Source organism: Heteronotia binoei, chromosome 8, assembly GCF_032191835.1.
Source record: "Heteronotia binoei isolate CCM8104 ecotype False Entrance Well chromosome 8, APGP_CSIRO_Hbin_v1, whole genome shotgun sequence".
Taxonomy (NCBI): Eukaryota; Metazoa; Chordata; class Lepidosauria; order Squamata; family Gekkonidae; genus Heteronotia; species Heteronotia binoei.
The window spans coordinates 58,974,324-58,998,726 of NC_083230.1; the positions used below are offsets into that span (position 1 = coordinate 58,974,324).

Below are 24,403 nucleotides of genomic sequence, written 5' to 3' on the forward strand. Positions count from 1 at the left end.
TTTCAGCATCCAACTCCAGTTCAAGGAGCAACTATAGAGTACAGGAATCTACTTTTGAAAAGGCCTAGTTTAAATTGCTGATCAGTTGTTCTCTGGACAGCAGTATCATGACTATAGTAATGAAATAAACACAAATCAAGAATGTCTATGGATGCTTTTTAGTAGATGGTGAAGAAGAGGAGGAGATTGGATTTATACCCCACTCCTCACTCAGAGTGGCTTACAAACTCCTTTCCCTTCCCCTAATCACAACAGATACCTTGTGAGATAGGTGGGGCTTAGAGAGCTTTGAGAGAACTGCTCTTTAGAGAACAGCTTTGAGAGAACTTGTGTCTGACCTAAGGTCACACCAGCAACTGCATGTGGTGGAGTCTGGAATCAATCCATTCTCCCAGATCAGAGTCTGTGCTCTTAATCACTACACCAAACTAGCTCTTATGAGACTTTAACACCTATAAATTTTCTATAAAAGCAGATTTGAAACAATGGATACAAAATGTAACAGCTTCACAGAAGGAAAATTGGTACAATCAATATTTATAGTTGGTCTTAAGTTTCTGGAGAGGAATCCAAAGGAATCTATTAGAAGGAATCAAAAATACACCCCCTTCAGAAAGGCACCAGCAAACATCCCAACCCAAACAACATCAACAGTACTCTAAACTATTTCTCACAGACTAATTATTATTATTATTTCATTACAGATAGGAAGGTGAGACAAGACAGCTTTCCCTAAAACCTTACAACTAAACCACACGAGCTTCCAAATACTAGCTATAGAATCTGCATTGTGCAAGGACGCTGCAGATGCAAGTATAGCAAATAGTTCCAGATGACAGGGAAAATTTATAGAGGGCTTGTTTATCCCACTGGCCTCCTGAACAGCTAACTATCACCAGTGCTAATATGTAATTTCTAAATTTGACTTATAGGGCGAACATACCTGTGTTGATCTTCTGGACTGCCGTGCTTGTCTCGATCTAGCTTTTCTTTGGGATTCAGATTCTTCATCCCGAACTGGAGTGAGGTATGATCTGAAAGAGTTAAAGATTCACAAGCTAGTAGTAATTGTAAAAAAAGGTTACTATTTCTGAAGGGGGGGGGGGTTAGAAAAAAATCCTTCTAGCAAAATAGAAAAAAAATACATGTGGGCACCTGTTTCACATCAAATTGAAGGTAGAAAAACATGTTTGTAGTACTGCACTGAAGGTAGATATGCTCGCATTTCCAGTAGCATAATTATATTACAATGTCAATTCAACATATTAGCCTAAGGATAAGCACCTGACAGCCTCAAGACTACGCTCAGCCTCAAAGGCACGCACAAAGCTAGCAGTGACAATTATTGGACTTAGTGGCAGTCCACAACTGAGGAAGGTGACAACATTGGCCTGGAACTCTGCACTGTTTGAGAACGTTTGTGGTTAATGGCAGAAGTCATTTTTCTGGTTGTTCTATCAACTGATGACATTGAGCATGTCTTTTAATTAATGCTAGTTGCTTTTAGAATCCATTTGGGTTCCCTCTGATGGAACGGGAAGGACAAGCTAGATTTTCTATACAGATAATGCAACCAATACCAAAAGTAAAATTAATTTATCTACAGTTTTTTTTTAACAATCTTCTACTGCTTTGACCAAACTATGGGGCCTAACTGATATAATCCTTCAATTACAATCTTCTACAAATCTTCAGTACCCTTCAATCTTAAAGTAATTTGCCCTGAAGTTTCATTCCACCCCCCCCCAACACCCCTTTAATTTTTTGTAAACTGCAATGCATACACTGAGGACATTAGTTATTTTTACCCCAACTGAACATACAGGGTGGAAGAGACAAAAAAATGTATGTTCTAATTTTCTTCTCAATTTTATTTTTACTGCTGTTATATTCCTCATCTCTAATCTGCTTTTTCTGGGCAACATAGTTGAGATAGTGGTTGCAGATCAATTCCAGGCCTTTCTGGATGATACATCTGCTCTATACCCCTTTCAGTCTAGCTTCAAGCCAGGCTATAGAGCAGAAACAACAATTTGGTGGCTTAAGTTTATTTCTGTTTGAATATAGGCAGGAGACAGGTGTTTCTTTGGTGTTATTATTGGAATTTTAAACAGTAGATCATGCCATCTTATTAAAGTGTTTGAAGACAGAAGCAGGTATCAACGGATGTGACTTAGATTAATTTAAGTTTTTCCTTATGGACTGGACTCAGAGGGGTGCCATTGGGAGACCAGTCATCATCGGTGTGCAACCTGTCTTGGGAGGATCCACAAGGCTCAGTTTTATCCTTCATGCTCAGTCTGTAAAAGCCCTTGTTGAAGTTGCCTGTCATCTATATGCTGACAACATAAATTCTACATTTTTTAATCCAATCTGCTTGCTACTGCTATAACTATCCTAAGTCAGTGCCTGGCTGCTATGATCAAACAGTTGAAGATGAGTAAGTTGAAAATGAATCTTAACAAGACAGAAGTGATGCTGGCTGAGAAGGTTGAGGTCTTGAAGAGTACTGTGCAGCTCACATTTAATAAGGTTTTGTTGACCCTCGTTAACTCTGTTAAGAGTCATGGGGAAATACCGCATTCAGAATTAGTGTTGGAAAAGTTAATTCAGTTGCACAAAGACTTATTTCTTCCATATTCATCTAGCCCAGAGGATGGCTCCCTACCTTGACCCAGTTGATCTTGCCATATGGATCCATGGCAACTGTGTGGCTGAACTATTATGATGCACTCCTACATAGGTCTTCCCTTGAAGACAACGTGAAAATGCCGGCTGGTACAGAATGTCACAACCTGACTGGGAGCTAGATGGAGTGTGCATATTACACCAACCCTATAGTGGCTTCAGAGATTACCAATTAGTTTCTGGGTTCAATTCAAGGTACTGGTTATCATTGTCACCACATACATGCAAGATTACCTCTCTTTAAATGCCTTCCCTATAGTTGCTGAGGCATGCCACCTCCATGAAGCAACTTGGGGAGGGAAGGTATTTAAAGTCTCTTTAAAGAGATATCATTTAAAGAGATGCCTTCCTTTCATTTGCACCGCCACAGCACGATTCAGGGAGGGAAGGAAAGGTATTTATATAGACTTTAAATACCTTCCCTTTCCCAAGGGCACTCCTCAGTGAGTAAAAATTCTCTGGGCTGCTGTGATGGTAAGGTATGGGTTGAACAGAAAACTGAAGACGCACAGAGCCTGCGTCAGGTGACCTGAGGGTGGGGGCCAGAGTGCTCGGAACTCTGAGTGGGAGATTGTCAGCTAATGGCTGAGGGAGTCAGTAGGTGCCTGACGGAGTCTGAGAGAGTTGGTCTTTGAGGGAGCTGAGACAGCAGCTGAGGAGAGAAGCAAAGCTGACTGCTAGCTCTAACAAAACAGCAAGGGGCTGTGTGTGACTAAAAGGAAGAGTCACCGTGAAGACCTGAACAGTCACAGACACTTATATACATCTCTTAAGATCTAGAGAGGTGGTTGAGGGAACAGATGTGGGTCTAAGAGTTTGAAGGGCTGGGAGTAGAGGCTCCAGTCGACTGGAGAGACCTGGCACATCATAACCAAGAGGCCAGCCTATACTAGGGGTGGGGAGTGTATTATATAGGAACTGTGAACCTGAGAGACCTAAGAAAAAGAAAGAGATTATAAAGCCTGAAACAACTGAGCAACTTGTTAACTGTATGAGATAGCCCGTGTATATATCACCCATATCCCCAGTTTAAGACTTGGTGTTATAATAAATTTCTGTGGTTTGTTTTAAAGTTCTCTGGTGCCTATAATTTGGGAAAACTAACAAAACTGCTGTGGTCCCCTACGAAGTGAATTATACATCCATCTGAAAGTAAAAACCCCAAAGAGACTAGAAGAGCGAAATCCATATCATACCCACCCCTTGAGTTCTATAGTCCTGAGGGAAAAGTTCTAAAAAGGAAGAACTGAGGAGAAACTGAGGGGCTGGGGTAACCATAAACAGCACATAGAACCGATCCAGTGGGATCGTGAGGTGGGTGCTGTCATAGCTGCTGCAACACAGGGAGGGAAAATATTTAAAGTTAAATACCTTCCCTCCCTGAGTCACACTGTGGCAACAGCAAACCTCAGCAAGTGAAGGGAAGGCTTTAAATGCCTTCCCTTCACTCACTGAGGCATGCAGCTGCTGATTATTTACTGATTATTTACTGATTATTTATACTGATATTTTTTTGGGTTTGGTATACCTGAACACAAAAAGCACCATTTTTTTTTGTGCACACTCCTAGTTTACAGCTGTCAAATGGTTCCTCCCCTTGAAATAGCTGCAACAAGAGGAACTGGAAGCTGGGTTAGCTGCAAGCCTCCCTGAGCACTGCCCTCCCATCCCAGCATTTAGGAAGAGGGCAATCTGGACACAAATACCACTAACCATACTATCATTCTGGAGCAGCTGGCCAGGCTGGGAGTAGAGAAAATCATGCTTCAATAGTTCCACTTGTATTAACCAACTGATTCCAGAAGGTGGTGCTGAGGGATTGCTGCTCAGACCCCTGACATTTATCCTATGAGGTCCCAAAGGGTTCCATCCTATCCCCGATACTATTTAACATCTACATGAAACCAATGGGAGCGGTCATCCAGGGACTGGAACAGTTACACCGTTCACCAATGAATGACATTGTTTAAAAACATGTCAGGTCACTAAGCTAAGCAATGATAAAAAGATCAACTATTTAGAAAAGAATTAATCAAGCTACCAAACACGAAAGTCTTCAAAAGTCATTTCTAGTGTAAAGAAGATACCCCTTAATGAATATGAATCATATTAGCAGAAAAAATTGTGGCATATAATTTTCTGGGTATAGTCTTGTGCCAGGTAGTTTGCTGTCCAGTCATCTTCAGTTAGTGAGGATATACTGAAACAGACAAACACCAGTTATGTAACAGCTACCCATGTTACATTAACTTATAGAATAAATAAAAAATTAAGGGAAAGTCTACCCTCAAGTAAACTAGAATTTTACAACATGCTTATGGTAATAAGAAATCTTGTCACCTTCTGTTCCTATCATACAGGTTTTCCATGTTTCAAAGAAGAACAATTCCATCCTAAATCTTCAATGAAACTCTTGGTTATTTCTAAGCAACTAAAATCTTAAAAGCTACACAGTACTGAATACTTTTTATACTACTGGCATGCTATATAATCATCCATCAAGTTAGTAGACTTATATAAAATGTTCTAAAAATTCAAGATAATTCAGAGGCAGATCATGAACATAAGGTTTTATTTCATCCTGTGCACCATACATGCAGCACCTTGACATGCTGGTAAGGGTAAAAAACAAACTGAATGCCCAAATTTTGAACTTCCTTGCTTTTTCAGTTCCTCTCAGATTTCTCAACCATAATGGGACTTCTGTTGAAAGATTTTTATTAATTTTATAAAGCTTGAATCTAATTCTAGGATTATTATACAATAACATTATTTCAACAACCTCTTCCTAGGCAGAAGCTATAACCATATTCCTTGCAAGTCAAATGGTTCTGAAAATGCTTCTGAAGTATGAGGAACCTTTTTTGCCTGTTTTCCCACCTTGGCTTTCTGCAATTCCAGGTGTGATCCTTGTTCAAAATATGCCCTTTGGAAATGCTTTAACTTAAAGCACTGTTACATTAGTGTTAAAGCTGAATTAAGGATTTCATTTTAGAAACGCATATATATTAATCTGCTGAAAAAATGTTCTGTGACACTTGTCTTTGAAGCTCATGACAAATTAAGAACTTTTTCGGATGCATGACACAGGAAGAGAAAGTGGTTTGTTTTTGGATATGGAAATACAACATACAACATAGTAATTGGAAGTCTATAAAAATTCAGGTAGTAACATTTTAAATTCAGACTTCCTTGCCTCTCTTCACTAAAAGCATGTACCTCCTCCTTTCTCTAGATTGTTTGGGGAGGGGAGAAGGAAGGACTGGGGTCCAGCAGTCAGACATGCTGGGCTGCTGCAAGTCTCTCAATTTAGCTGTTAACCTAAATGCATAATAATAGGGTATTAGCTTATATACAATTGTCATGCCCTCTGTCCACCTTTGATTATTTTTTCTCATAAAGTATGACAGGTCTCTTTGTCTTCTTTAAGTTACTTTTTAACACTAGTATTTCAGTATATATGGAAACAGTAACTATTTTGTAATGTGAATTTTCATGCATTTACTATTGAGAGGCGAGATACACAGCAAGTTCAAACAATGGCATTTTTCTTAACAAACACAATCACTTAAGAAAGAAGACAAAAGGAATTTTGGCCCAAGAAAATGTTTCCACAGGAAAACAAGAAAACACGAAAACAGTATGGTAGAAGAGGTCGTCTTGAATATTTATTGCAGAACTTGTCATTTTTGAAGTTCATGCTAAAGATGCATTATGTTTGCATAACAATATCTGATAATATTTCTTGCACTATGAAAAGCTAATAAATTATTTGTATTTCATAAAACAAACTGTTCTCAATTATGTGCAGGTCACATACTAATCATATACTCCTCAGCTTTAAAATCACAGTGGCAGATAATTTTGGGAAATGTGTAAGTACACAAGATCTAATGTGAGATGCTGGGGTTTGCCATTGAGCCGAGAAAAGAAGTTTCCATCACATGTGAGCAAGGCCTTGACATGTTTTCAGTTACATCAATTCACACTCTGTGAGCAGGCATTTGGTTCCCCATTACTAAAGAATCACTCTGCACAAGAGAAGAATTACTCTCAGAATTTTTACACACCTGCGTCTCTCCCTGACCTCTGAAGTTGAGGACACAGTGCCAGAAGTAGTTGTAGTCAAAGCTGTGGTAGTAGTCGCAGTATTTATAACTGATGGTGCAACAGGAACGGTCACTGTTGTAGGAACATTGTCTTTGTCTCTCTCAGTACTATCCTCAGCCCATAAACGATTTGAGGTACTATTGTATCACAGCAGCAACACAAAAAGAGAAAAGGAAACAGCTAAACAATGAAAGCACTTAAACTAGAACAGTGTGACAAAGGGATGGATTTTTTTTAATACATGAATCTGAAAAAAACCCCAAAACTTTGATGTATAAGTATATGAATTGCTCCAGATGAGCTCAATAGGAAAAGGTACCAAGTTTAGCTTCAACTATAGTTTTAGCCACCCATCCAAGTACCGGATTTTCCCTTCAACAGCTGTGCTTTATACTATTATTTTATAATGCGAGACATTTTTATTTTGAGCCAAATTGCATGCTGACCACATTTAAACAGGAAAAATGAAAAAAATCCAGAGCCCAGTACTTTCTACACAAAAATGCATGCACATATATAAGCACACAGTGAACTTAACACAGAGTACATTGATGCCCTTACCTGCTTTGTATTCCTGCTGTTGCTGAACCCGTTGTAACTTTTGTAGCAGTGCTTGTGCCAGAAAGCAGGCTTTTCTGAAGACCAGCTGGGGAGGTAACTGTTGATACTGAAGTAATACTTGGAATACTAGAACTAATCAAGTCATCTTGTCTTCTACCAAAGGAACCACTGAAAAAGTTATTTGAATTTTTAAAAAGATAGTGAATTTATGCAATAGGTACAATGCTTAAAATCAGCAACACACTGCTATTACATATCACTTAATGATAGCTCTCTTAACTTCAGATATTTGGGAAGCCAAAACCAACATTCAAACACCTCATTTACCTATTTCCATAAAGCCTTAAGCTCCAGTTCTAAAGAAACACAGTACTTACTTGTAATCTAAAACATAAGAACATAAGAGAAGCCATGTTGGATCAGGCCAATGGCCCATTCAGTCTAACACTGTCACACCGTGGCCAAAAAAACCAGGCACCATCAGGAGGTCCAAAAATGGGGCCAGAACACTAGAAGCCCTCCCACTATGCCCCCCCCAAAACACCAAGAATACAGAGCAACATTGCCCCAGACAGAGAGTTCCAACAATATACTGTGGTTAATAGCCACTGATAGATCTCTGCTCCATATGTTTATCCAATCCCAAAGCTGTCTATGCTTACAGCCACCACCTCCTCCTGTAGCAGTGAATTCCATGTATTAATCACCCTTTGGGTGAAGAAGTACTTCCTTTTATCCATTCTAACCCGACTACTCAGCAATTTCATTCAGTGTCCACGAGTTCTCGTATTGTGAGAAAAGGAGAAAAAAACAGGTTTCCTACCTGTAACTGATGATCTTCGAGTGGTCATCTGTGCAGTCATACCAATGGGAGAGGCGCCGGCTCCGATCACGATCGGTAACTTCAAAGCCGTGGATTTCCGCGCCCCCGTCCCGGTGCGCATGCGCAGGCACCCCCCCCCTACTGCGCATGCCCAACGGGACAGGAGCGGACATCCCACCAGTTCCTTCTGACCGCTGCAGGAGCCCTGGAGACGGACCCGCAGCAGTGGGGAAGTTGGGCGGGTAGTGTGACTGCACAGATGACCACTCGAAGATCATCAGTTACAGGTAGGAAACCTGTTTATCTTCTTCGTGGTCTCTGTGCATCACACCAATGGGAGAATAGCAAGCTCATCGCATACCTGGAGGAGGGTTGCGTGGTCCGTCAACAGGCGAGCGACTGCAGGACTGCACTGCCCACCGACGAACTCTGTCTCCGCTGAAGGTCCAACGCATAGTGCTTGATGAACGTATGCGGGGAGGACCAGGTAGCTGCTTTGCAAATGTCTCGCAAGGGCACCCCTTTCATAAACGCAGCTGAGGTGGCCATTGCCCTCGTGGAGTGAGCTCTGATAGGCCCTGGCAGAGGTCGCTTCCTTAGCAAGTAGCACAATTTAATTGTCTCTGTCAACCACTTGGAGAGCCTCTGTGAGGATATCCTCCTCCCTATAGAGGCCTTGGCATATGAGACAAAGAGTCTAGAGTCCTTGCGCACAGATTTAACCCTGTGCAGATAAAAAGAGATTGCCCGTTTCACATCAAGGGCATGAAGACGTCTTTCCAAATCCGAGGCCGGGTTCGGGAAATAGACTGGAAGATAGATTTCTCTGTTCAGATGGAAGGCAGACACTACCTTCGGCAGGAAGGTCACATCTGGTCGTAAGCGTACCCCCTCTGGACTGATCTGCAAATAGGGGTGGTCACAGCGCAAAGCCGTCAATTCTCCAACCCTGCGTGCTGACGTGATGGCCACCAGGAATGCCACTTTCCAAGAAAGCAGCTGCATGGAGCACGTAGCCATAGGCTCGAAGGGCTTTCCCACAAGAGCCTCCAAAACCCCCGGTAGGTCCCAGAGAGGCGTAGGAGCCCTAACGGAAGGGTACAGCCGCACCAAACCCTTTAAGAAACTCTTAGTGGTGGGGTGAGAAAACACCGACTGGCCTTCGACCTGCTCATGATTGGCTGAGATGGCCGCAAGGTAGACCCTGACGGAGGAGACAGTAAGACCCTTGTCCAGTAGGGAGAGTAGGAAGTCAAGGACGCTAGGAAGGCCCGCCTTCTTTGCGTCTCTGCCCCTTTCTGAGGCAAACTTAGAAAACTGCGCCCATTTGTAGGCATAGGACCTCCTTGTGGACTCCCTTCTGCAATTAAGGATGACGTGCTGCACCCTGTCTGACAGCTCGCTCATCCGAGCTTCCATGCCGTCAGTTTCAGATGCGGGACGTCGTGGTGAACTATCCTGCCTTGTTGGGAGGAGAGTAGATCCGGCACCCCTGGAAAATGATGGAATCTGCCCTCGGAGAGCTGAAGCACGGGGGCGAACCAGTGCTGTCTGGGCCACCAGGGGGTGATCAGAATTCCCCGCGGGCGCTCCGTGTATAGTTTCTGCACCACCCGCGTGATGAGCGGAATCGGGGGAAACAGGTACAGGTGAAGACGGTCCCAGCGAAGCAGCAGGCCGTCCCCCAACGACAAGGGATCTCTCCCACCCCGGCAGCAAAAGTTCTCGCACTTTCTGTTGTCGCGGGTAGCAAAGACATCTATCTCCGGGGTCCCCCACTCTTGGAAGACCGGCTGGAGGAAGGTCCAGTTCAGTTCCCATTCGTGCAGGGACGCACCTCCCCTGCTGAGGAAGTCTGCGCACACATTCTGCTCGCCCGGAAGATGAGCTGCAATGAGGTAAGTGTTCATCTCCATGCAGATCTGCCACACCTGCAATGCCAGGAAACACAGCTTGCGAGACACCGTGCCGCCCTGCCTGTTGATATAGGCTAGTGCTATGGTGTTGTCTGTGAGAATCGCCACTGCCCGATTCGCCAGCAGAGGCCTGAAGGAAAGGATGGCGTGGTGAATCGCCAGAAGCTCCAAGAAGTTGATGTGGTAGTGCCCGTGGTCCCTGGGCCATCTGTTGCCCACGCAAAGACCGTTGACATGTGCACCCCACCCCCATAGGGATGCATCTGTGGTCAGAGTCACAGTAGGCTGTGGCCTGTGGAACGGTGCCCCCTGCAGCAGGTTGTGCTTGCAAGACCACCACGTCAATGACGCCAGAACCTCCGGAGGAATGGAGAACCTGCGTCGCGGTGAGTCCACCCCGCAGCGGAAGCGCTGCAGGAACCACAACTGGAGGTTTCTCCTGCGAAGTCTGGCAAATGTCAGAACCACAGTCGTTGCCGCCATTAGCCCTAGGAGACGCAGAATCTGGAGGGCCCTAACGGTCCGGCTGGACTGGAAGGTGCAGATTAAGTTCACAATGTCCCGTGCCCTCTTTTCTGGGAGGAATGCCTTGCACTGTTGAGTGTCCAGAATCGCTCCAATGAATTGGATCCTTTGGGATGGATGGAGGAAGGACTTCTTTACATTCACCCGCAGCCCCAACTGTTGGAGGAGGTTGAGGGTGGTGGAAATATGCTGTAGAAGGTTGCTTTCGGAGCCCGCCACCAGCAGCCAGTCATCGATGTACGGGTATATTGCTATGCCCTGTAACCTGAGGTGGGCTGCCACCACTATCATAGTCTTTGTGAACACCCTTGGAGCTGTTGACAAGCCGAAAGGGAGCGCACGGTACTGAAAATGTGAAGTCCCAATGGCGAACCTTAGAAATTTTCTGTGGGCCGGGTGGATGCTTATGTGGAAATATGCATCCTGGAGGTCTAACGTGGCCATCCAATCCCCCGGGTTCAGCAGCGGGAGTATGCTGGATAGGGACGTCATACGAAACCTTTGGTGCGGTATGAAGTCGTTGAGTCCCCGAAGGTCCATTATGGGTCGCAGGCCCCCATCCCACTTGGGGACAGTGAAATAGCGGGAGTAGAACCCCAGCCGTACCTGGTCCGGAGGGACCGGTTCTATGGCCTCTTTCTCGAGCAAAGTCCTGACCTCCTCTTGGAGGGTAGAAGAAGGGGTAGTGTAGACGAATGTTGGAAACTGTGGTTCCTGTTGAAATTCGATTAGGTAGCCCAGCCGGACTATCGATAGTACCCAATGGTCTGATGTTATGGAAGACCATGCTCGGAAGAAGAGCCACAGGCGGGTAGGGTCTGAAGAAAAGGTGGGGGTGCAACAAGGGGAGGGGGGGCAGTCAAAGGCCCTGTTTGGGCGGTCTATTCCCCTTCTGCCTGGAGGACTGAGAGGAGGTAGGGGAATATTTGGCCTTTGCGCCATATTGGGACTTGGTAAAGGGGGCCGTGGTCTTGGGCCTCCATTGTTGATCCCCTGATTGTTTCAGGAAGGGTTTCTTGCTCCACGGTTTTGACCATGGACACTTGGATTGCTGCCTGGACGATGACGGGACCCCTAGATTTCTAGATGTACGGATGCTTTTATCCATGTCTTGGAGCACCGCATCAGTGGTGGCGCTAAATAACCCCTTTCCGTCGAAGGGTAGGTCCTCGACGTACGCCTGGGTGTCAGTCTGTAAAGCTGTGGATCTCAGCCACGAGTGTCTCCGAAGAGTCACAGCCGACGTGAGGGTTTTGGCACCTATGTCCCCCGCATGCTTCGCCGAGTTCAGCTGCTGCTTGGCTAGCGCCATCCCTTCACTCTGGATCTTTCTTAGGGCATTCCTAGATTGTTCCGGAAGCCCGGGAAGCAGAGAGGATACACGGTCCCACAGGGCGTATTGGTAACGCCCCATGCAGGCGGCGTAATTGGCCACCTTTAGGCCCAGCGCTCCTGCAGTGTAGAATCTTCGCCCCAGACCATCTAGTTTCTTGCCCTCCTTGTCAGGAGGGGTAGCGTGGGTCTTTCTGGCCTTGGAGGAAGAAGCCACCACTACTGAATTTGGCCTAGGGTGGTTAAAAAGGAAGTCCGCTGAGGACTCTTGAATGCGGTACATGTGATCAAGCCTGCGCGATGTAATAGGGGTGGAGGCAGGCTTGTCCCATGAAGCTTTCGCGGTGTGTAACATCACCGTGGTCAATGGAAGCGCTACAGCTGTAGATGTATCCATTTGAACGATGTCGAATACACTATCGGTAACGACAGGTGCGGGTTGAACTGTTGATAACGCTATTGACTGAGCCATCCTCTTTATCAGGTCTCCGTAGGACTTTAAGTCTTCCGAAGGGGAGATCGGCTGGTCTTCCCCAACCTTATTGGAGGGGGGGGAAAGCTCCTCTGAGGACAGCTGTTCCTCCTGTATCGAACCCTCCGAGGATCTCGGTGATTCCGGGGACTCCGACTGGTCCGAATGGGTGGATCGGTCTCGAATCGGTACCGGGGTCACGGCTTCATCAGAGGGGGAAGACTTCTTCCTTCTGGCTGGTTCCTCGACCGGAGGCTTCGATACCGACGCCGATGGCTTGCGTTTGGGAGGGTGATACGATGTCCTCGATCGGTATGAGGATTCCGAGCGCTGGTCCCATTCGGAGTGCCGAGGGGGAAACCAAGGGAAGACAGATGGCATCGGGCAAGACCCGTAGAGGTATTGCCACTGCCTTTGCTCCCATGACAGCCGTGGCGGTGTTCTCTGTCGTGGGGAGGTGTCTCGGTGTCCCCGAGGAGACCGGTCCTCCGGGGATCTTTCTTTCGAAGGGCGATGGTCCCGTTGGTACCGAGGACTCCGAGATCGGTCCCTTTGGGGCTTGGGTTGGTCCAGCTGCGGCACCTGTCTCAGTGTTAACGGGGAGACTCTCTGTGCGCTGCGGGATCGCTCTCGACGAGCCCTCTCAGATCGATCCCGAGAGCCCTCCTTCTCTTCCTGGGTGAGGTCCAAAGGACTGTCGTCTCTCACCAAGCGCTGCGCCGAATCCAGAGTCGGAGGAGATCGCAATCTGCGTCGACATCGACTCGAGCGGCAGGTTCGGTCGATGGCGGATAGGAGGCCAGCAATTTTAAGGGTGGCAGGATCGGGGCCGAAAGGTCAGGCGGTGACGTGGGTGAAGGAGTCACAGGGACCTTCTTATGCTTCTGCTTATCAGATTTCTTCTTCGATCCCGCGGAGGCTCCCGTATCCTCCTTGGGCCTCTTCGCCAGCGTAGAGGTCTCTGATAACGATGCCGAGCCCGCTCTTTTCAGGGGGCGATCGGTATCGAGGGAGGTTTTGTCGGTATCGGCCACCGACATCGAGGATTTTGGCGCGCTTTCCGATGACGCCATGTTCCTCGGAGACAGCGCCCTTTCGACCAGGGCCGCAGCAAGACGAGCCGCTCGGTTTTTGCGGGTCTGCCGAGAAAATCTCGCGCAGTGGGTGCAGGAGTCCGGTTTGTGTGTTTCACCCAGACACAACAAACAAAGAGTGTGGCCGTCCGGAGGGGCGATTTTGCTGCCACACCGTCTGCACCGCTTGCAGAAGCCCCAGCGCTTTTCCATACGCGAAAGCGTGGGGGTGAGGGGGGGAGGAAGGGAAGGGAAGGAAAAGGGGTACTAGAGTCAGGAAGAAAATAACAAAATCACACTCCACCCCACTCACGAAGACGAAGAAGGCGATAACGCTAGAAGAGTCCGCACTGGAAAAACCAGCAAGGCTGAAGTATGTAATCCACCGACCGTAGGAAAGATCGACTGATCTCAACGGCGGTCAGAAGAGAACTGGCGGGATGTCCGCTCCTGTCCCGTTGGGCATGCGCAGTGGGGGGGGGGTGCCTGCGCATGCGCACCGGGACGGGGGCGCGGAAATCCGCGGCTTTGAAGTTACCGATCGTGATCGGCGCCGGCGCCTCTCCCATTGGTGTGATGCACAGAGACCACGAAGAAGATGTACTTCTTTTTTAACCTTCTCTATCCCATGCATAATCTGTAAACCTCTATCATGTCACCCCTCAGTTGACGTTTCTCCAAGCTAAAGAGCCCCAAGCTTTTTAACCTTTCTTCATAGGGAAAGTGTTCCAACTCTTAAATCATTTTAGTTGTTCTTTTCTGGACTTTTCCCAATGCTATAATATCTTTTTTGAGGTGCAGTGATCACAATTGTACACAGTATTCCAAATGAGGCCGCACCATCAATTTATACAGGGGCATTTATACATGGCACAGAGTGGTAAAGCTGCAGTACTGCAGTCTGAGCTCTCTGCTCACGACCTGCATTCGATCCCAGTGGAAGCTGGATTCAGGTAGCCAGCTCCAGGTTGACTCAGTCTTCCATCCTTCTGAGGTTGGTAAAATGAGTACCCAGCTTGTGGGGGGAAAGTGTAGATGACCGGGGAAGGCAATGGCAAACCACCCCATAAAAAGTCTGCTGTGAAAATGTTGTGATGCAACGTCACCCTAGAGTTGGAGATGACTGCTGCTTGCACAGGGGACTACCTTTACCTTTTTTATTATGATACTGGTTGATTTGTTTTCAGTTCCCTTCCTAATAATTCCCAGCATGGCATTAGCCTTTTTTATTGCAGTCACACACTGTCTCGACATTTTCACTGAGTTATCTACCACGACCTCTCTCTTGGGTCAGTCTCCGCCAGTTCACATCCCATCAACTTGTATTTATAGGTAGGATTTCTAGCCCCAATGGGCATTACTTTGCACTTGGTCACACTGAACCTCATTTGCCAAGTTGATGCCCACTTGCCCAGCCTTGACAGATCCCTTTGAAGTGCCTCACAATCCTCCTCTCTGGTTCTGAACAATTTAGTGTCATCTGCAAACTTAGCCACTTCACTGCTTACTCCCAACTTCAAATAATCAAGGAACAAGTTAAAAAACATTGGACCCAGTACTGAGCCCTGCAGTACCCCACTGTTTACCACCCTCCATTGACCATTTATACTCACTCTCTATTTCCTACTAATTAGCCAGTTTTTGATCCACAAGAGGACTTGTCCTTTTACCCCATGACTCTCGAGCTTACTAAGGAGCCTTTGATGAGGAACTTTATCAAAAGCTTTCTGGAAGTCAAGGTAAACGTCTACTGGGTCCCCTTTGCCCACATTTGTTCACCCCCTCAAAGAACTCTAACAGGTTAGTGAGACAAGATCTTCCCTTACAGAACCCATGCTGAGTCTTCCTCAATAACTTTTGTTTATCAATGTGCCGACTAATTCTCTCTTTAATAACGGTTTCCACCAACTTCCTGGTATTGAAGTCAGACTGAGTGGCCTGTAATTTCCTGGATCTCCTCCGGAACTCTTTTTAAAGATGGGGGTGACATCTGCTACCTTCCAGTCCTCAGGAACAGAGGCAGATTTCAATGGAAGATTACATATTTTTGTCAGGAGATCCACAAGTTCACCTTTGAGTTCTTTCAGAACTCTTGGATGTATGCCATCCGGGTCTGGTGACTTATCAGTTTTTAAATTGTCTATCAGTCGAAGAACCTCCTCTCTTGTCACCTCAATCTGACTCAGGTCTTTCAACACCCCTCCTGAAATCAGCAATTCTGGAGTGGGCAAACACTTCTCATCTTCCACAGTGAAGACTGAGACAAAAATGCATTCAGCTTCTCAGCCATTTCCTATCATCCTTCAGTAGTCCTTTTACCCCTTGGTCATCCAAGGGCCCCACTGCCTCCCTGGCTGGTTTCCTGCTTCTAATGTATTTAAATAATTTTTTTATTATTGGTCTTTATGGGGTTTTTTGCAATATGCTCCTCATAGTCCCTTTTTGTCTGTCTAATCACAGACTTGCATTTGATTTGCCACAGCCTGTGTTCCCTTTTATTAACCTCACTTGGACTAGCTTTCCCCCACTCAAAGGAATCCTCCTTACCTTTTACAGCTTCCATTACTTTGTTAACCATGCAGGCTTTTTAAAATACCTATTTGTGGCTTTCCTAACTTGTGGTATATATTTTCTCTGACCTACTAGTTTTAAATAGCCTTCAAGCTTCCCCAAGGGTTTTGACCCTGTTTACCTCTTCTTTCAGTTTCCTCTTCACATGCCTCATCTCAGAGAAGTTACCCCTTTTAAAGTTAAAAGTGGTTGTGTTGGTCTTTTTGGGCAACTCCCTATTTATGGTGAAATCAACAACATTATGATCACTGCTCCCAAGCACTGCAATCACTTTTACCTCTCTCACCAGGTCTTGGGCATTACTTAGGATCAAGTCCACTATCACCCCATCCCTGATAGGTTCTGTGACCATCTGCTCCATAGCAGAGTCATTAAGAGTGTTTAGAAACTTAATCTCTTTCTCCCAACCAGAACACATATTGACCCAATCAATGTGCGGGTAGTTAAAATCACCTGTTATGACAGTTTTTACGGTTAGCCACTATCTTTAATTCTTTCATCATTTGATAATCATCCTCTATCTTTTGATCCAGTGGGCAATAACAAACTCCCAGAGTTAAACCTCCTTTTGGGCCTACTAATTCGACCCTGGGCATTTCTAGAAGGGAATCTAATTCTCTGACCTTTTCAATCTTACTGGACTGTATACACTTTCTGATATTCAGAACCACCCCACTCCAACCCTTCCAATATAATTTATATCCGTTATATATTATGATGATCTTCACAACATTGCGCTGGTATAACTATTACATCTAAACAGTCACACTTACATACTGGACCAATAAACCTAATCACAGACTTTAAACATGAATTCCACTGTATCATAAAAAGTCCACACTAGATCAAGGTAAATACAATGGACATTTCTTTTAAAACCAGCTAATCAAAATTAGGCAACAATGAATAGGTTTCTTGTGCTATTGGTAATATGAGGCAACTGCTGACTTGGGCACACTGAATGTGACCCTGTTAGTGAGTAACTGATGCTTCATGGACCAGGATTAGGGAAGGGGATAACTGTTCCCTACCTGTTAATAATTAATGCATGAACAAAGTATAAGAAATTACTACCCAGACAACGAAACTGTTACTGCAGATGTAATGGGCAACTTGTCTTGCACTGGGGGACCCTGTCAGCAAGAACATCACAGTTGCTATGGCTAGGCAAATAGACAGAGGAGTGAATTTATCCCTGCTAACATACTTGCCAGGCAGATATACCAGAATCATTGCCATGCAAGCCAAATTGCTCTAGAACACACTGTTTTGGCCTCAGAAGGCAGGAACACTGCCCTTTTCTGAGTACAACCTGGCTTTCAGAGCCAGCAGAAAACTACAAGACGACTCATGTGCAACCTCTCTGCTAGGCTAACCAAATGCTCCTTCTGGAAATCAGTCTTGGAAGCAGTGAGGCAGCTCATCTTTTTTCTGTAAGGGCCATCTCTCACAAAACCTTCTTCTTGCCTTTCAAATTAATACCTTTTTAGACATCTATGTAGTATTACCATATTAATAAAACTGTTATGGCCATTTTCAGGTCATAGATTCTCTAGTACTAGAATAACCACCTGTAAACTTTCTAAACACAAATGTGCAAGACTTACCATGATCAAATCTTTTATTTGAAGATACTTGCATCCAAAATTCACTATGTAGCTATTATCTAATTAAATGAAGAGTTCCCCTTCTATATTTTGAATCTCTAGAAAATTCTGGAAATCACACACTTTTCAAAGAACATAATTTGTATTTTGAAGTTGTACGTTTTTATTGCCTGATCACAGCACACCTTAAAATCTTCATTTTCAAACTGAGCTCCTAATGTTTTCATGTATTTTACTTAGAATATTTTGGTGCATGAACTTCTCTATTTTATTAATTTATACTGATTTCGTTGATATCTTCAGCAACCTAACTCCTTACCTTCTTTGATAGCTTGTATTTAGTGGTACAGATCCTTCATATGAGATATTTTTCTTTGCATCCTCTTCCCACTTTCTTCTTGTATAAGAACCAGTACCACGTATTAAGCTGGCTGATGTATCCCTGTTTTCTTTCTCTTCAATGTCAGACGTACTGGCCAATCGTCTCGGAATTGTGGGTGCAACATATGCAAGTCGAGTCCCTTTTGTATCTTTCTCCTTGAAAGAATAGAGGAGTTATATCAAAGAAATTGCACACATTTGTAGTAAACCAATTCAACAATATACAAGTGCAGAATGACACTGATTACAATTTTGATGGCTTACATACTCCATGTGGGCAGTATGACTAATAAGTGTAAGCACAGCTTAGTGTTGCAACAAGCTTCTTGCGGAAATTGAGTTATTTTACCATTTCCTCTTGCACATTCAGCAGTACAATTTTTAATGTAGATTTGCTACAGATATGAATGAACAAAAGTCATGTTCTCTGCTACTTTGTGAGGCAATGTTGCTGGTGCATCTGCAACCATCTTTAGAATCATTCTCCTCTGTCATCCTTCACAGCAACATACAGGAGAGACAGCTCCCCAATGAATGCCCAAACCCAATTCCAACCAACTCCAAAATCACACACCAATAAAAGAACAGCTCATCTTTTCCGAGCCCACCTCATATGTGCTTCCAGGCCTTCAGCCAATCTTGGAGCCAGATCTTGGGACTCAAGCTCACAAGATCTGGACCCAAATCAAGAGGTGTTAACACATCAAAGAGCTAGTGTGCGTCCCTCTCCATTGGGAAACAATGTTCTCCATCCGATGAAGAGCACCTTCCCCCACCTCCCAGTTAGAGAGACCCAGAATCCCTTTCCATTACCATAACTGCCACAGCATGTCTTGATCCCCTGCCTCTCATTGCTCACACATAATTTTATTTGAGAAAAGATATAATTGGTTGCCAAATAAATGAACATATTTTGTAATTATACAGAAATAGGCTTCCTATATCAAATGTCAAGAAATCAGAATTTCCAGTGTCCATCCCAATCCAGCTACCATCTGGGCAACTGATAACAATGTAACTCCACACCAAATTCTCATTTCTACACATCAAAGAATACTATTAAACATGACTTAATTACACTGCATTTCTGGGGGGGGGGGGGCGGGATTACCTTGTCCTTGTTGTCTAATGAAGATGACAACCTAGGGCTTGAAGCTGACCGCATAACGCCTGTTGAATCCTTTTCTTTTTGAGTTTCTTTGCTAGATGTAATCTCTGCAAGTGCCCCATAACTGCCAGTCTTTCGAAGACCTAATCTCCAAGATGCAGGAGACTCATCTTTTCTCTCATCTTCTTTGGGAGAAACTTTAGATGAAATTGGAAACTGTAAAACACAACATTATTTTTCTGTGAGTGTCTCTTCTCCAGGTGTCCATGAGCAGCTGTACATTTGGGAGTGCACATGCACAGGCTACAACATGATAATCTAGAATCTTGCAGGAAACAAGAATGATCATACCCTCTCACTGACATGTTTTTCCTTGCGTACATGAATAATCTGATACCTTCTGAATTTGATCCCTTGCAGCATAGAGGGCCAGAAATTTTAGGACATGGAAAGATTCTGTTGGTGAGGAAGACAGGAGAACAACAGCTACAGTTGGATAAGGCTGATTTCTGCTTCATAGTCTTTTGTGAAGTCTTACATTGGGAGGCTGGAGCTACTTTATCTTGTATAGATTTTCCATCACCAACTCTAGATCTGGGGAAAGGAGCAACATGGCACTATGCCATTTCTTTCCTTTTCTTCTTGTTAAATCCTGTATAACAGTGTAATTGTCTTTGGGTTAGTTAAGTGCTTGCAATGACTGCCAGTTGCTAAACAGCTGTCTTCTTGACTAGATTCAACCTGGCATTTATGTCCTCATACTAGTCATGTAAAATGTTTCAAGGCTACATAATATGTCCTTTCATGTGAATGATCTGGGACCTGTATCTCAAATGGTTGCTACAGCTGTCCATCTTAAATCTTGCTGGACAGGTTATGGACTGCTCACCAATAGCTAGCACTATCTTAAAGTTGCATTCAGAGCAAGGAAGTTCACCAACTCTCTTTGTAAATCCTGACTTTACTAGTATTCACAGTATGGTCCTCCAACAAAACAGGACAGAGACCAAGACTGTTAATGGAAACAGTCCTAAAGCATCTCCTACCCCAAACTAACAAACTAATATGTATACCGGCAATATTTTTCCTCAGCTGCTCACTGGTCCTGAAAATATAAAATACATGGGTACCTAAATTAACCACTACAAAGCATAAATATCTTCCAAGCTATGTGAGTTAACAAAAGTAACAGACTGCTGCTGCATTTTGTGGTACTCAAAGAAGGCATTCATTCACAGATAATGTGCATGAGTAAACATGTCAAGAGAGATGTCCTCTTCACTAGTATTAAAAGTCAAGAACATAGCAGCCTGTGTTTGCTCACTCCAAAATGTAAGACTATTCAGAGGTCACTAAAGGAAAACTAGTATTCCCTGGAATTTCATGCTATGTGGGCTATTGCAAAATTAACTCACTTCCAATAAATACAACCTGTAAGGCTGTGGAGAAGAAAGTAAAATTCCACACAATTTTCTAGGCAAGTTAATTATTTTATTTAAAGTCTCAAAGAACTAAGTCAGCTGTTCACAGGGTTAGGTTTAAACATCGCACTATAAACTATGAGATGCAAAAAAAGAACACACAGTTTAAAATCATGCAACCATAGTACCAATATTTGAATTAAGAAGTGTTATTTTGGCACCCTGGAGGGGAAAAAAACCCATACACACACAAAACCCTCACCAGAGACTTTTCACCTTTACTGGGCACAAGAACAATGCCAGTTTTACGTAAGCCCTGCCTCCATGATGCAGGATCTACAGAGTCCGCCACAGGCATGACAGGAACAAGGAAGTCATACTAAAGCCAATTGGGACAAGACATATAAAAACAATATTGAAAGGAAAATATGGATGTCTTTATTTTGTATATATACTTGAAACCCTATTTTCACAGAATGCAGAAATGGACTCAGACCCTTTTTTGAGTTAAGTTTCATCTACACAATGTGCCTATTTGCAGAATGATATCATAAGTGGAAATATGTTGAGTTGAGAGAAACACAAAGGTAGGAAGAGAAGGGAAACAGAAAAAGATCATGTGCAGGAGTGCATGAAAGGAAGAAAGGTAGGGAAATGATGGGGAGAAAACTGATTGGGGGGGCTACCCATTATGTTGGCAGTTCCAGGAGATCCCATTATGTCTTTTGTCCCCCCAAAAGTAGCAGGGGGGAGGCACAGGGTTGCTTAATCTTTTTGTGTATATGCTGTTCATCTAATATCTTCTGTGCAGGCACAAATGGGGACTGGGCAAGTGCAGGCCTGCCTATTGGAAGATTTTTTCAGCTCTGAGCCTCCAGAGAGTGCTGTGTGTTGAAGTCATAGACTTGCCTCCGCTCCCAGCCACATGCTTCTGCACAGCAGTGTCTCTTACCCTCAGTACCCCTACGCAACCGAAGAGCATGTAGCAGGGCAAGAGGGACGGTATGTGTGCCTGCACAGAAGATAACTGATGAACAACAGCTACAGATAAGCAATCCTGTTTTCATCATTGATCCTCTGTGTAGTCCCACATGGGGATTCTAGCAAGCTAACCGTAGGAGGTGGGACATGCTCACCTTATTCAAATAGAGACTGAAGAACTACGGTCCCCAACACGGCTTCCTTTTTACCTTTTATGTCTAGCATATAATGGCAAACAATGGGTGGTCTCAGCCTGTTTTACTGCCTTGTAATTTTACAAGCATATAGCCTTGTTCTCTGGATTGAATAAACTGGAACCACTTCTGACATTTATCTTGTCATTCTGTTAAAGCGAGGTACATTCATACATGGAAAAAGCAGCAGAATCAACTTGTAATGGGTTGGTAAACCCCACAACTGTGTGCGTACCCCTTTTTAAATCCTTCTCAAGATAACAAAGTAAATTTTGGAAATCAAGGTCTTCCTCCCATGCTGATTATGGTTTCTTCATCTGGGAAGGAGTTCACAACCATTTTAGTAATGGCTACTATGCCTTTATATTGCACTTTATATTGCTCTACATACATTACCTCAGCAGTCCTCAAAACAAACCCTGTAACATGCATCACACCATCAATTGGGGAGTTTGAAATGGAATGCAACTTGCCTAAGACCACTTATTTGCAGACCATAGCTCAACCATGTGATGTAGCCAGTCCTGAGCACTTGACTCCACTGTATATAGTGAGAGGGATAGCTGGAACAAGTGCAGTGGCCCTGAAGCCTCCCTTCTCATGATCACTGGCTTCTCAGTATCAAGCAAGTTTGGTGAGTTGCGCAGCACCCAGCTTGCTCAGGGGAGTTGTGTGGCATCACTCACCTTGGCAACACCAGCTAGGCACTGTTTGTGGCATTGTGACTTGCCCATGACAATGGGCAAGGTGGCCACTAGGGATGGGTGCAAACTGATAAAATGGTGATTTGTTTCATGGTTTGTTGGGGTGACCTATTTGTTGGTTCATTTTGTTTTGTGTTTTTTTTTAAATTCCAAAGCAATTCATGATTTGTTGGTTCATTCAGTTCAGGAAGGTGTAGAACAGTCTCTGAGTGGGCTAGAGATGCCAAACTTGTGGCAAACTCTTCAGTGGACTCTCCATCTGCTCTCCAAGTTTGGTGCAAATTGGATTTTGGAGGCCAAGCTACAACACCCTCCCCCCCCCGCAAAGAAGGTGCTCCCAGTAAACTGCTCTCCTAGGAGTATGTCAAGCTGGGGAAATAAAGGGAAGCTACCCGGCAGCTTCACAACTCACTTGGCAATGCTGCTGCCATACCAGACATCGAGTATGACTCACACTAACCAGGGCTCCCACAAGGGATGGTCCCAGGAATGGGAACTCCAATGAATTGTGATGGTCCACCATGTGTATAAACAAACAGACCAGGCCTATACAATCTGTGATTCACCAAGCTGAAAGTAACCCATTAGCCATGCAAGTTCTTTACATCTCCCACCCATTTTTCCAGTCCCAGGCTCAAACTATAAAGAGAAGACTCATTGAACTACTACTGTCTCATTGATGTATACCTGATAGACATTGGTAACAAGCTGTACAAGTTGATACAGACACTTGGGACTCATTCTCTGCCTGATGAAACTCAGAAACAAGCTTAAATGTGCTACATATGAAGACTGACAGCATGATTAGGACATCTGAAAATGGAACCCCTGTAGGTACTTTAGAACTAGGTAACTAAAATGTCCTATAAACTACTGGCCAGGACTCCAGCAAAGAGCTTCTTTCCTTTGATGTGTCTGCATGTTTTGGGGGGACTTTTCAAAGGTTCCCAGCTTGTTTTAAACCTCACACTTTTATACAAATCAGTGATTTCATTCAAGACTAGGAAACTTAATTTAGCTTTGCCTGGCCCCAATTTTTTTATCAGGAGGGTAGGAATGTATCTAGCTGTGTAATAAATATTTCACAGCTGAACCCAAAGGATATAAATTGGTTTGGCACAAACTAAAGGAAGAGAGCAACCAATTTTCCTCATTGCTATTTTTAGAACACACATACACATACCCTCACTGACATATGGGAAACTGAACTTGCCCAGTGAATTCATGAAGAAGACATAAACGGATGCCTTCCCTTCATCTGTACGTCCTGTAGGACCATTTCAAATGGTATTTGATAGCCAACAGCCACCTCAACATTAGGCAAAGCAACTATCTCATAACAGAAGTTCTTCTAACAAGAAAATCTAAACAACACAAGTATTCAATTGGATTACAGGCATAAAAATGTAAAAAAAAATATCTAAAAAGATTGTTTTATTTATGGATGCACCAATCTTGTTTAGATTAATTTAGCACTAATAACTTAACCTTGTATAATAATGAAACTGGAGGAAAATATGTTTTACCTTTTTAATAGGGGATGTAGGTGTCACTTGACCAGTAGTAACAGAAGGTGTTGTCACAGCTATGGGAGCTGTCTGCACACTGATAGGATTTGAATTATTTGTTGCAGGTTTGTTCTTGTCTGAAAATAAACAGTTTAACATTTACAGTAGTTAACAAATAATTAATGACAGCTAATGCTTTCAACTACAGAGAAATCTATTTTGAGTAGAAGTCATCAAAGTCACAAAATGTGACTATAAGGCACACTAAAGGGGGTTGCTTCACTGTGGGAAAAGTGCTCTCATGGCACATCAATGCAACTGAAAAGCAAGGACAAACTGTCTCACTGCATTCAAGTTCAGCAGATGTAGCAAGTAAACAGACTATGCTCTAAAACCTGTTTGGCTATTTAGTAGCATTAATTATAGAG

General features: G+C 44.1%; 1 protein-coding gene across 6 annotated transcripts in view; it reads right to left on the reverse strand.

Annotated features, from left to right (window-relative positions):
• Positions 1-24,403, reverse strand: part of PPP1R12A (protein phosphatase 1 regulatory subunit 12A) — a 190,562-nt gene that overhangs the window by 39,833 nt on the left and 126,326 nt on the right. For 3 of the 6 annotated variants that reach the window (XM_060245126.1, XM_060245127.1, XM_060245128.1), the window contains exons 9-15: positions 23,994-24,112; positions 20,851-20,967; positions 19,171-19,383; positions 17,998-18,215; positions 7,360-7,527; positions 6,759-6,935; positions 944-1,034 (exon numbers count right to left, since the gene is read on the reverse strand). In XM_060245126.1, coding sequence (XP_060101109.1) covers positions 944-1,034; positions 6,759-6,935; positions 7,360-7,527; positions 17,998-18,215; positions 19,171-19,383; positions 20,851-20,967; positions 23,994-24,112 — 1,103 coding nt within the window. The remainder of the gene's footprint in view (positions 1-943; positions 1,035-6,758; positions 6,936-7,359; positions 7,528-17,997; positions 18,216-19,170; positions 19,384-20,850; positions 20,968-23,993; positions 24,113-24,403) is intronic. The other 3 variants (XM_060245129.1, XM_060245131.1, XM_060245130.1) reach the window with 2 other exon arrangements.